The sequence below is a fragment of the Hemicordylus capensis genome, chromosome 2 (genome assembly GCF_027244095.1).
Source record: "Hemicordylus capensis ecotype Gifberg chromosome 2, rHemCap1.1.pri, whole genome shotgun sequence".
NCBI classification, from domain to species: domain Eukaryota; kingdom Metazoa; phylum Chordata; class Lepidosauria; order Squamata; family Cordylidae; genus Hemicordylus; species Hemicordylus capensis.
In genome coordinates this window covers 395,674,026-395,685,193 of record NC_069658.1, presented here as the reverse complement: position 1 = coordinate 395,685,193, position 11,168 = coordinate 395,674,026, and the positions used below count along the sequence as shown (strand labels likewise).

Genomic DNA, 11,168 nt, shown 5'->3' with positions numbered 1-11,168 from the left:
GCTGATTCAGTCAGTGCTGCTGTCTAGCCTAAGGTGCAGCTATCATATGTGTAGGGTGAGCAGATGCAAAGGATGCACAGGACACCGACACCTTTAATAGGTGTGCAGAAGAGGGAGTCTGGGCAGGTACAGTTCGTCATGCAAAGCTGAGAAAAGGACTTGCAAGTATTAGGCACAGTGGCCAACCAGTGTGGCCAACATGCACAAGCCATATCATATGGAGGCTGTGTTGATCCTATGCTATATTGCTGCTAGTCCAAGTGCACTAGCAGGATCAGCAGGGGTGACACAGCAATAACCGAGCCAAACCCCCAGTGCTAGGAAGTACTTTGCCTTAGCAACAATTCCTGTGTTGATACTAGTATGGTGGCTAGAAAGTTGCTGTCTGCAAGTACCCTAAGAAGACAGCCTGTGCCCTCTTTCATTCCTTGTACTCCTCAGACTCCTTAGTATGTGGGTGGGTCGTGGGTGTAGTGTATAGCTTGGTTCCTTGGCAAAGCTTATGGGCATTCCTCCCACCTTGCCCTGTCCTCTCTTAAGACGATGGGGAGAAGTTGCCTTAAATTTCCATGCCAGATTACTGAGACCCAAAGTATGCAATCACTTTTTAACATGCTATATTCAACATGGTGAGGCTATTCACATGATTGTAGAAAATCGGGCTAGCCTCCGCTAGCCCGATTTTCTACAAACGTGAGAACCACCAGGCTTGGCTGCAAGCCCCATGGTTCTTGAGCGCGTAACCCACTCAAGTAGCCCGCCCCTTAAACCGGGTTTGTGGAGTGAGCGCTCCGCAAACCCAGTTTTGGGGATTGTGAGTAGCCACAGTGCAGCTCCATGGCTACTCATGAGTAGACCCCCAGTGGGAGGCTGAAAAGCAGCCCTCCGGCTCAGGGGTCTCCCCAGAATGCCTTGCGCACTTGCGCAGGGCATACTGGAGCTTCTGGGGGCCGCACGGCCCCTGCCGGCTCCGTCACAAAGCCAGCAGTCATGTGAGTGGCCAATCTGGCCGCCCAGTGCTCCTGCCCTGCTCGCCTGCGGTTTTGCCCCGCAAAACCAGCAAAAGCGGGTCTCGCTGATTGTGAGACCTGCCTCAGTGACTTCTTAGTGATTCTAGCATGTTGAACCGGTCCAGACTGCAACACACTATGTCCTGAAAATCTAGTAGAGATTAGTCAGACCAGAATGGGATTACTATAACATTAGAATATTCACAATATAGGTTCAATATTATGTTTAGAAGTCAACTGAAGAAAGACGGGGAACCAGACAGGTGGACTCAACATCCTGGCATCAACATGGAGTCTGGAGAAGTGTCAAGTGCAGAACTGGGTCACTTGACACATGACATGTTTAGGTGTATACACTGAAGGCAGAAGCGTATCTAGGGATAGGGATGTGCATAGTCCGGACCGGTCCGGACCAGCACCGGGGGGGTGTCTCCCTTTAAGGGCGGAGGGGTAGAACTTACCCCTCCCGCCGCTTTTCCCCCTCCGGCGCTGAAGCTGCCTGACAGGTCTCTGGGGCGCTAACCAGTCCGGAGGCCATGTTGGAGGCCTCCGGACTGGTTCGGATCCGGACCGGACCGGTCCGGCAGTCTGGCACCGAAGGGGGGGTCTCCCTTTAAGGGTGGGGGGTAGAACATACCCCTCCCGCCGCTTTCCCCCCTCCGGCGCTGCAGTTTAAAGTGAAGATTTTGGGGTGGCAGCGTTCTTCGCTGCCGCCTCTGCCCCCATCGCCGCCCGGCAGTCTTCCTCTGAGTAGCACGCATGTGCGCGCAGCGGCGCGTGTGTGCCTACGTCACAGCGGCGCGTGTGCGGCGACGGACACGCGCTGCCGCACGCGCATGCGTGCTACTCAGAGGAAGACTGCCGGGCGGCGATGGGGGCAGGGGCGGCAGCGAAGAACGCTGCCGCCCCAAAATCTTCATTTTAAACTGCAGCGCCGGAGGGGGGAAAGCGGTGGGAGGGGTATTTTCTACCCCCCACCCTTAAAGGGAGACCCCCCCTCGGTGCTGGTCCGGACTAGTCCGGACCATGCACATCCCTGTCTAGGGAAAATAGCACCTAGGGCAAGCACTGAAATTGCGCCCCCCTCTCTAAACATCTGACACCTATCTTTCAGATAACTTTACCATAATATCAGCTCAAAAATACAAGTCAAGCTTGTTAATCTTTTAATATTTCAAAAACTATTTATCAGTCGACATAGCCAGACCAAAAAATTCTGGAAAACTACAAATTTCAGTATTCTGGGGCTCATGAAATACCCAAATACTATGTGGAGGTGTACTTGGAAAACTAAACAGAAGTGCCTGTCTAATTCCCTACTATGCATTGTAGCATCACTATTGCATAGGTTTTAAAAATAAATGGAGAATTTGACTTTTCCCATATACTCTGAAAATAATTAAAGGATATGCAAAGTAAACTGTATCACTGCTTGGAATATATTCTAGTATTTCAGAAAGACAGTTAAAATGAGAGAAAGACAGCAAGAAACTCCCAGTGGGCCTTCATACTAAGGATTTCACACTGATTCAAAGACTCACCATTAATAGCCATATTATTAAGACATCACATTTAACTCACTTTTCACGAGAAGCAAAGTAAAAGCAAATGAATACAATCCTAGCTCATAAGCCTGAGCTCAGTACTTGTGCAGTGACTTATATTATATTAATTTTTTTAAAAAAAATTACCCGTAGCCCCTTTGGGGGGCTTCCTAAAGGCCATGGGGGGTCTGCAAAGGTTCCCCTCCTCCCCCCAGCCTCTTAATTTACCGCTGCAGCCCATCCTGGACTGAGGGCCTCGCAGGAACCATTTGAGCATGTGCAGTGGCCATTTTTTAAAATAATTTTTTTTAATGGCCGCTGAAAACAAAATGGCCACCGCTCATGCTCAATTGGCCTCTGTGAGGCCTGGCATGGCCTAGGGCCTCACAGAGGCCATTTTAGCATGCAGGGTGGCCATTTTATTTTTGGCGGCCATTTTTTATTTTTTTATTTTAAAAAATGGTGCCCCCATTCAACTGGCGCCTGGGGCACGCGCCCTGCCTGCCCCATGCTAGATACACCCCTAACTGAAGGTATGATAGTTGTGTTTGCAAACACAGGTCCAGGGCCAGATTAAGACTATGAGTGCGGTATAGCTAATAGGAGAGAAGAGCTAGAATGGAGTGGAGAGCTCGTCTTTTGGTATCCTTGGTCCCTAGGTTTAGGTACACACATTCAGTATAGGACAATTCCCTGACAGAGATCCCGGTTAGGGAGATGGTGTTCTTATAGACCATATCCACCCCACTTCCCCACCCACATCTTCTCACCTGCTCCATCACAGAGTAAGCCACTGGGAGAAACTGGGATTGGGACCAAACAGGACTACTAGTCTCTCCCGACCAGGTCTCTGTAATGCATACCAGGTCAGCTCCTTCATCCATAATCAAGTCATGATCTCAGACTTATTTTGGACTGACCTGGCATTACAGAGTAATAAGGTGAGGTTCTGTGGGTAATTGACACAGCTTTCTTCTAGCCCTATCTGGAGATGCCAGGGAGGGAACTTGGAACCTTCTGCATGCAAGGTGCTCTTCCCAGAGTGGCCCCATCCCATAAGCATCTTACAGTGCTCACATGTAGTCTCCCATTCAAATGCAAACCAGGGCAGGATCATCAGGAGGTTTGGCTCAGGGACAGGTGTTATCAATATGCTGGTGACACTCAAATCTATTTCTCCATATTTACCTCATCAGAAAATAACATAACTTCCCTAAATGCCTCCCTGGAGGCAGTAATGGGATGGATAAGGGATAACAAACTGCAATTGAATCCAATATGATGGAGGTACTGACTGTGGGGTTGGGATCTGAGATATGGTTCAGATCTCCTTGTACAGGATGGGGTTACACTCCTGCCGAAAGGTACATAGCTTGAGAGTACTCTTGGATCCCAAACTCTCTCTAGTTTCTTAGTTTGAGGCAGTGGCAGGAGTGCTTTTTATAAGCTTCAGCTGATACATCAGCTATGCCCATTTCTGGAGATAAATGACCTTAAAACAGTGAGTGGTACATATGCATATGTAACCTCCAGGCTTGGCAACTGTAATGCACTCTTCATGGGGTTGCCTTTGTACGTAGCCCGGAAATTATAATTGGTACAGAATGTGGCAGCCAGATTGGTCTCTGAGTCAACATGAAGGGACCATATAAAACCCGTTTTGAGAGAACTGCAAAGCCACCTAATGGCACAGTAGGGAAGAACCCTGCCTAGAGAGCAGGAGGTTGTTGGTTCAAATTCCTGCTGGTGTGTTTCCCAGAATATGGGAAACTCCTATATTGGGCAGCAGTGATATGGGAAGATGCTGAAAGGCATCATCTCATACTGCACAGGAGATGGCAGTGGTAAATCCCTCCTGTATTCTACCAAGAAAACCACATGGCTCTGTAGTTGCCAGGAGTCAACGGCACAACCTTTCCTTTTCTTTTAAAAGAATTGCACTGGCTGCTGCTACATTTCAAAGCAAAATATAAAGTGCTGGTTATCACCTATAAAGCCCTCAACCGCTTGGGTCTAGGGCATTTAAGAGAGCACCTTATTTGTCGTGAACCCTGTCGCCTATTGAGATCATCTGGAGAGGTCCAGTTACGGTTGCCCATTGTCACCAGCTTGTTTGGTGGTGACTCGGAATCAGACCTTCTCTGAGCCGAGTCTCACGATCCGTGGAACCCACTTTTTTAGAAACTGCGGGGAGAGCGGGCAGGGAGCCCTGGGTGGCCTCCACAAGCCCCAGTATGCCCTGGGTGAGTACGCAGGGCATACTGGGGAGACCCCCGGAGCCGGCTTTTTGCCTCCCAGCCGGGGGTCTACTCATGAGCAGGCACAGCTTGAAGGCGCGCCACGGCTACTCATGACTGTAAAAAGCAGGTTTGCAGAGCACTTGCTCCGCAAACCTGCTTTTTACCAGGGGTTCCAGAGCGGGTTACCCGCTCCAGAACCACCGGGCTCACAGCCGAGCTCGGTGGTTCTGACAATTAACAAAAATCGGGCTAGGCTCTCCAAGCCCGAGTTTTGTTAATCGTGAGAATAGCCCCTCTGTGTGACTGCTCCAGAACTTTGGAATATGGTCCTTGTCAAAATATGAGGACATTCATCTCTGTTTGCTTTTAGGAAGATCCACAAGACACACCTGTTCTCTCAGGCTTTTAACTGAAATTAACTGTTTGTTTTTATTTTATGAAATTCTTTTAACTTTTTAATCCTGTGAAACTGTTTTAATAGTTGTGTACACTACCTAGGGTTATGTGTATACACACACTCTTCCGGGTAGTGAAATCCAAAATGGATTGTGAGCAGCTCCAAAAGGATCTCTCCAAACTGGGGGAGTGGGCGACAAAATGGCAAATGCAGTTCAATGTTAGCAAATGTAAAGTGATGTACATTGGGACGAAAAACCCCAACTTCAAGTATATGCTGATGGGATCCGAGCTGTCGGTGACGGACCGGGAGAGGGATCTTGGGGTTGTGGTGGATAGCTTGTTGAGGGTGTCGACTCAATGTGTGGCAGCTGTGAAAAAGGCCAATTCCATGCTAGGGATCATTAGAAAGGGGACTGAAAATAAAACGGCTAACATTATAATGCCCTTATGCAAAACTATGGTGCGACCACACTTGGAGTACTGCGTACAATTCTGGTCACCACATCTTAAAAAGGACATTGTTGAACTGGAGAAGGTACAGAAGAGGGCAACCAAGATGATCAGGGGCCTAGAGCACCTTTCTTATGAGGCAAGACTACAACACCTGGGGCTTTTTAGTTTAGAAAAAAGATGACTGCGGGGAGACATGATAGAGGTCTATAAGGTCATGCGTGGTGTGGAGAAAGTGGAGAGAGAGAGATTCTTTCCCCTCTCACACAACACTAGAACCAGGGGTCACTCCATGAAATTGATTGCCAAGAGGTCTAGGACCAACAAACGGAAGTACTTTTTCACACAACATGTGATCCACTTGTGGAACTCTCTGCCACAGGATGTGGTGACAGCCAACAACCTGGATGGCTTTAAGAGGGGTTTGGATGACTTCATGGAGGAAGGTCTATCAATGGCTACTAGTCAGAGGGCTGTGGGCCACCTCCAGCCTCAAGGGCAGGGTGCCTATGAATACCAGTTGCAGGGGAGTAATGGCAGGAGAGAGGGCATGCCCTCAACTCCTGTCTGTGGCTTCCAGCGGCATCTGGTGGGCCACTGTGCAAAACAGGATGCTGGACTAGATGGGCCTTGGGCCTGATCCAGCAGGGCTGTTCTTATGTTCACACACACATACATATACACACATAAATTAGAACTGGTATTGGACCTCCTCCTCCTCCTGGTTCAGGCTCAAGGCCACTCAACTAGCCCAAGACTGAGCAGAAACCTGTTATCAAAATGCAACAGAATACTGGGCCATCATGTTTACAGTTATTAAAAATGGGCGTGTGTGTGTACGCAGCAGGATCCAATATGACCCCGCCTATTAATTAATCTCTGGATGAGGAAACACACTCCTTTCCTCTCTGGTGTAGTAGGTGCCTCTGTCTCCTGACTGGATTGATTGATTGATTGATTAAGTGCTATCAAGTCATTGTTGACTCTTAGCGACCACATAGATAGATTCTCTCCAGGATGATCTGTCTTCAACTTGGCCTTTAAGGTCTCTCAGTGGTGCATTCATTGCTGTCAAAATCGAGTCCACCCACCTTGCTGCTGGTCATCCTCTTCTCCTCTTTCCTTCAACTTTCCCCAGCATTATGGGCTTCTCAAGGGAGCTGGGTCTTCGCATAATGTGTCCAAACCGAAGTATGATAGTTTGTGCCTGGTCATTTGTGCCTCGAGTGAAAATTCTGGATTGATTTATTCTATGATCCATTTGTTTGTTTTTCTGGCTGTCCATGGTATCCTCAAAAGTCTTCTCCAGCACCAAAGACTGTATCCTACACAAGAAAAACCCACGTTCATCGATACTGTATTTGAAGTTCTGATTATTGACATCACCCCTGTCTTTCCGTCTTCAGCCCCCATAACCTTCTCTAGAGGGAAGCGCCCGATTCTATAAAAGTTTCATTTTTGCCCCTTCGTAACATTTCGGTTTCCTTCACCAAAAAACAAACAACAACAAAACAGAAAACCCGAACCCAACAACAAACCTTTCTTCGGACGCTCAAGACGAGACAACCAATGATGAAGAAGGGGGCGCGGTTAACTCCTTGCTATGGCTCCGAGGGGCGAGTCCCAGAGCCTCTCAATGCCTATCTCTCACGAATGTCATTGGTCCAACGATATCCTTCGGTGATTGTGCCCGCCCCCTTGATAAAAGGTTGATGATAGATTCTGGAACGCTCATTGAGCAAAGCAGTGATAGGAGGAGTAGTGGCAACCTGTTGCATTAGTAACCCACATCCTGTTGCTCTCGCATTGCTCCGGGCCCTCCCTGCGAAACACCTGCTGCTCCAGAGCGTCGCAGCGGAGCTCTCCAGGCCCCGTCCCCTGCGACTGCCCGTCCGGGACTTTCCGTCCTCTGAGTAACTCGGAGCTCCTTGAGTGCCGTCGAGCCTTCTGGGGCGCTTGATCGGTGCAAGGAGGAACATGGAGAACGGGGGAGGGAGCGAGCCGCAACTCTTGCCCCGGCTGTGCTGCCCGGAGAAGGGGCCGAACGGCTACGGCTTCCACCTGCACGGGGAGAAAGGCAAGGTGAGCCAGTTCATCCGCCTAGTGGAGCCCGATTCGCCGGCTGAGAAGTCCGGGCTGCGCGCAGGGGACCGGCTGGTGGAGGTGAACGGGGAGAATGTGGAGAAAGAGAGCCATCAGCAAGTAGTGAACCGCATCCGAGGCTCGGCGGGCTTGGTCCGCTTGCTGGTGGTCGACGCCGAGACCGACGAGCGGCTGCAGAAGCTGGGCCTCGAGTGCCGCGAAGAGTTGGTCCGTGGGCTGCCCGAGCAGAAGCCGGCGGCGGCGGCGGAGGAGGAGAAGACGACCGCCGAGCTGGAGACGCGGAAGGCTGCCTCGGAGGAACCAGAGGCGAAGAAAGTCGATGGGGAGGAAAAGAGCCACGCTGCTGCCCAGCGGGTAAAAATCTAGGTCACTCCCGAGAAAAGAAAGGGATCGAGAGAGCCCCCAGGGATGCCGGGGAGGGAAGGGGAGAGAATAGGCAGAGGGTGGAGGCTGTGTGCTTCGCACAACGGCATGGCAGATAAAAATTCAACAACCGCTCTACCAGTGCATCCTCGTACTAGGCAAAAAGCTTGACCGGTTGAACTTTGGCTCGTCGCACATACTCTAATCCCCGGCATTTCCCAATAATGCAGTGGTGGGGAAATCCACGCCAGCTCAAATTTTCTCCCTCGCTGCCGGAGAGGGGGAAGGGACCACTCTAACCGAGATCTAAATTGGGTGCCCCCCCCCCCCCGCTATAGAGCTAGATTTGAGGAGGAAGATCTGGGGCTCAACAGCAAAGGAGGAAAGCCTTGTGGGGAGCTTCTTGCATAGCGCCAAGAAGTGCTGACATTACATGCAGATGTAACTTGCGACAGTAGATACTTGCTCCGCACTCAGATGTTTCTTTATGGATATTTTATCTTGAATGGGGGGCATCCTCCCCCGCTCTTATCTTCTGAGCAAGTATTGCCGTTTCTCTGGGGCGCTGCAGTTAAATTTTACTTTCGGTGCTGCTGAATAATCAGACTCTGCGCACGCCCCTCCCCGCGCGTCCCGCTCCCCCCGCCCGGTCTCTCTCCCATTATGAAACGTGACCTCTTCTTGAAAGCCGGGTCGCTTCCGCTGTGTGTGAGCTGAATGCAAGCCCCGCTGGCACCCACATGAATGGGGAGTGCCGCCGAGTCTCAGCTTGCAGAGAGAAACTGAAGCTAGCAGATAGCAGGATCAAAACTGGGCCGCCCCGCCAGAGTGGCAATCAGTCCCTTGCTAGGGGCTTTGGTCAGAAAGATGCTGGTATCTCGTGAGAAAGAAACTGGGTGCTCTGCCCTGTAATCTAGTAAGACAAGATCAAGGTGTCCTTTTAAGAGGCAATACCAAGCATGGGAAGGGTGTGTGTGTGGATTGTCAAGTTTCTCCTTGTTCTTTTCCAGCATTAGATCGTCGAAGCAGAAAGAACCTTTCAAGAATTTTTGTGTTTTCCCTCTTTGATCAACTTAGCTTTCTGGTATACAGTTAAGACAATTTGTGACATTTCCATTAGTGCAGCAGGTAAAGAATGCATTCATAGCAACAATACTCCCACCCTGGCATACTTTCTAATAGTTTAACAGTGAATGCATGCAGTGCTTTGCAATAGACCAAATCCTTGACTTCAGGTGAAACTTGTTTTGCAAAATCCTGCTAGGAATACTTTGATGTTGCCATATATTTATTCTTTATCTGCTGCCCAATATCGTACATGCTTCTGTTTTCTCCCCCCTTGGCCAATAACTCTAAAGAAGGAATTTGATATAACCTTCTAAAATGCTGTATAAAATTACAACACAGAGACATTTTAGTAGACGCAACCGCTTACAAGCCACCCTGAACCTGCAGGGTAGGATGGCATAACAATGTGAAAGAAAGAAAAAGCCCAATCAAATGGTACTCTATGCCATTGGCATTAGACATCTCTTTATAATATGTGTTAAAATTTTCTGTTAAATCTGATCATTGAATTAAATGGTCTCAAATTTTGTTGGAGAACCAAGCACTGCTTTGAGCTCTAGTAAGCAATAGAAACTGTGAAGCAAGGAGGGGTAACTCATCAGTGCCCCTTCATGTATTTTTTTTAGATTACATCCCTATGGTCCATATCTTCATGGGAGCTGAACTTACTGAGACAACTGGAGAGGCCCCTGAGGATTGCAGCTCAAGGCATCTCTGGAGCTTTTTGCTTTATATTTTGTGTCTCATCCATAGTAATAGCCAACGAATATGGTCCAGTGGCTTAAGAAATGAAGACAGGTCTCCCAGATCCAAAGCCAGGTCTGTCTTCTGCCATGGGCTCATTGTGTGGCTTTAGGCCAAGTTGTTATCTTCTAGCTTCAATGTGTAAAATGGGAACAATAATAGAAGTATCTCATTTGTTTCTGTCAGGAAATAAAAAGAATAAAGCCCTTAGGTGTCCAACTTTGAGCTTGCAATAGATAAAACACTAGTAAGAGCTGAAGAAATAATCAAGAGCTCTTCTAATTGGGGACAATAATTAGGACACTGATAAAATAATTTCAGAGTAATGCGTTGGGAAGCCTTCACAGGACTTGCGGTTCGATTAGAGACGCTTTTACACCTAGAATATCTGAAATATGGCTCCCTTTTCAACCTATACCCTGCTGGGCTTCCTACTTTAGCCAATATATCCGTGTTCTTAAATCTGTGGTACATTGTGTGTGTACAAATTAAGCTTTTAGTCGCATTTGGCAACTTCTTCAGCTAGTACTGTTCTCAAAAAGAAAAAGGGGGCAGATCTTGTGGCTCTGGCCGCTCTCTGTGCCCTGCCATCTGCCCTAGGTGGAAACACTGCACCTTAACTGTAAGAGTGTGCAGAGAGGACCAACTTCAGTTGCTCAGTGGTGAGGGGCAGGAATTTGTACATGCTCTGGAGTACTTAAGAATGTATATCCTGCCTCTTTTAGTATGTACCAAACCTATTGGCTTGCTTACAAGATCAACAGGATCTGCTAGAAACATAGTAAGGCTTCTTAAGCAACATTAAACACATTTAGACAGGTTTTTGAAGCAATCAAATTAGGATCACTGATGAAATCAGCAAAAACACTGCAGTGCAGTCAGTGAGAATTCCCTTATAGATTTCAGGGCTCAGCCTTTGTGTTGGCGGCGGTTTCCTGTGGCTAGTCCTGCCTTATTCGTGATTCCATGTGAAGCTCAATGGAAATTGAGAAGCATTTTGTTGCTTACTGAAAAGTTGCCACTCTGGAGGTGAGCTTTCACATGAAACATAGGAAGCTGCCATACACTGAGTCAGACCATCTAGCTCAGTATTGTCTACATGGCCACCTTTCTACAATGAACTCTGGGGCTGTATCTGCCGTGTTCTGGAAATGGACAGGTTGGCTAGAAGGCTGGCCGCCTGGAGCCAAGATATATATGCAATGTACACACTGCTTATAAATCATTAGGTCTTGACTTGCAGCAGC

At 48.6% G+C, this 11,168-nt stretch overlaps 1 protein-coding gene across 1 annotated transcript in view; it reads left to right on the top strand.

Moving 5' to 3' along the window:
* The first annotated feature begins 7,355 nt into the window (after nucleotides 1-7,355).
* NHERF1 (NHERF family PDZ scaffold protein 1) overlaps nucleotides 7,356-11,168 on the top strand; it is a 76,092-nt gene continuing 72,279 nt past the window's right edge. Inside the window, exon 1 of the mRNA XM_053298975.1 lies at nucleotides 7,356-8,100. Coding sequence (XP_053154950.1) covers nucleotides 7,621-8,100 — 480 coding nt within the window. The 5' untranslated portion in view covers nucleotides 7,356-7,620. The remainder of the gene's footprint in view (nucleotides 8,101-11,168) is intronic.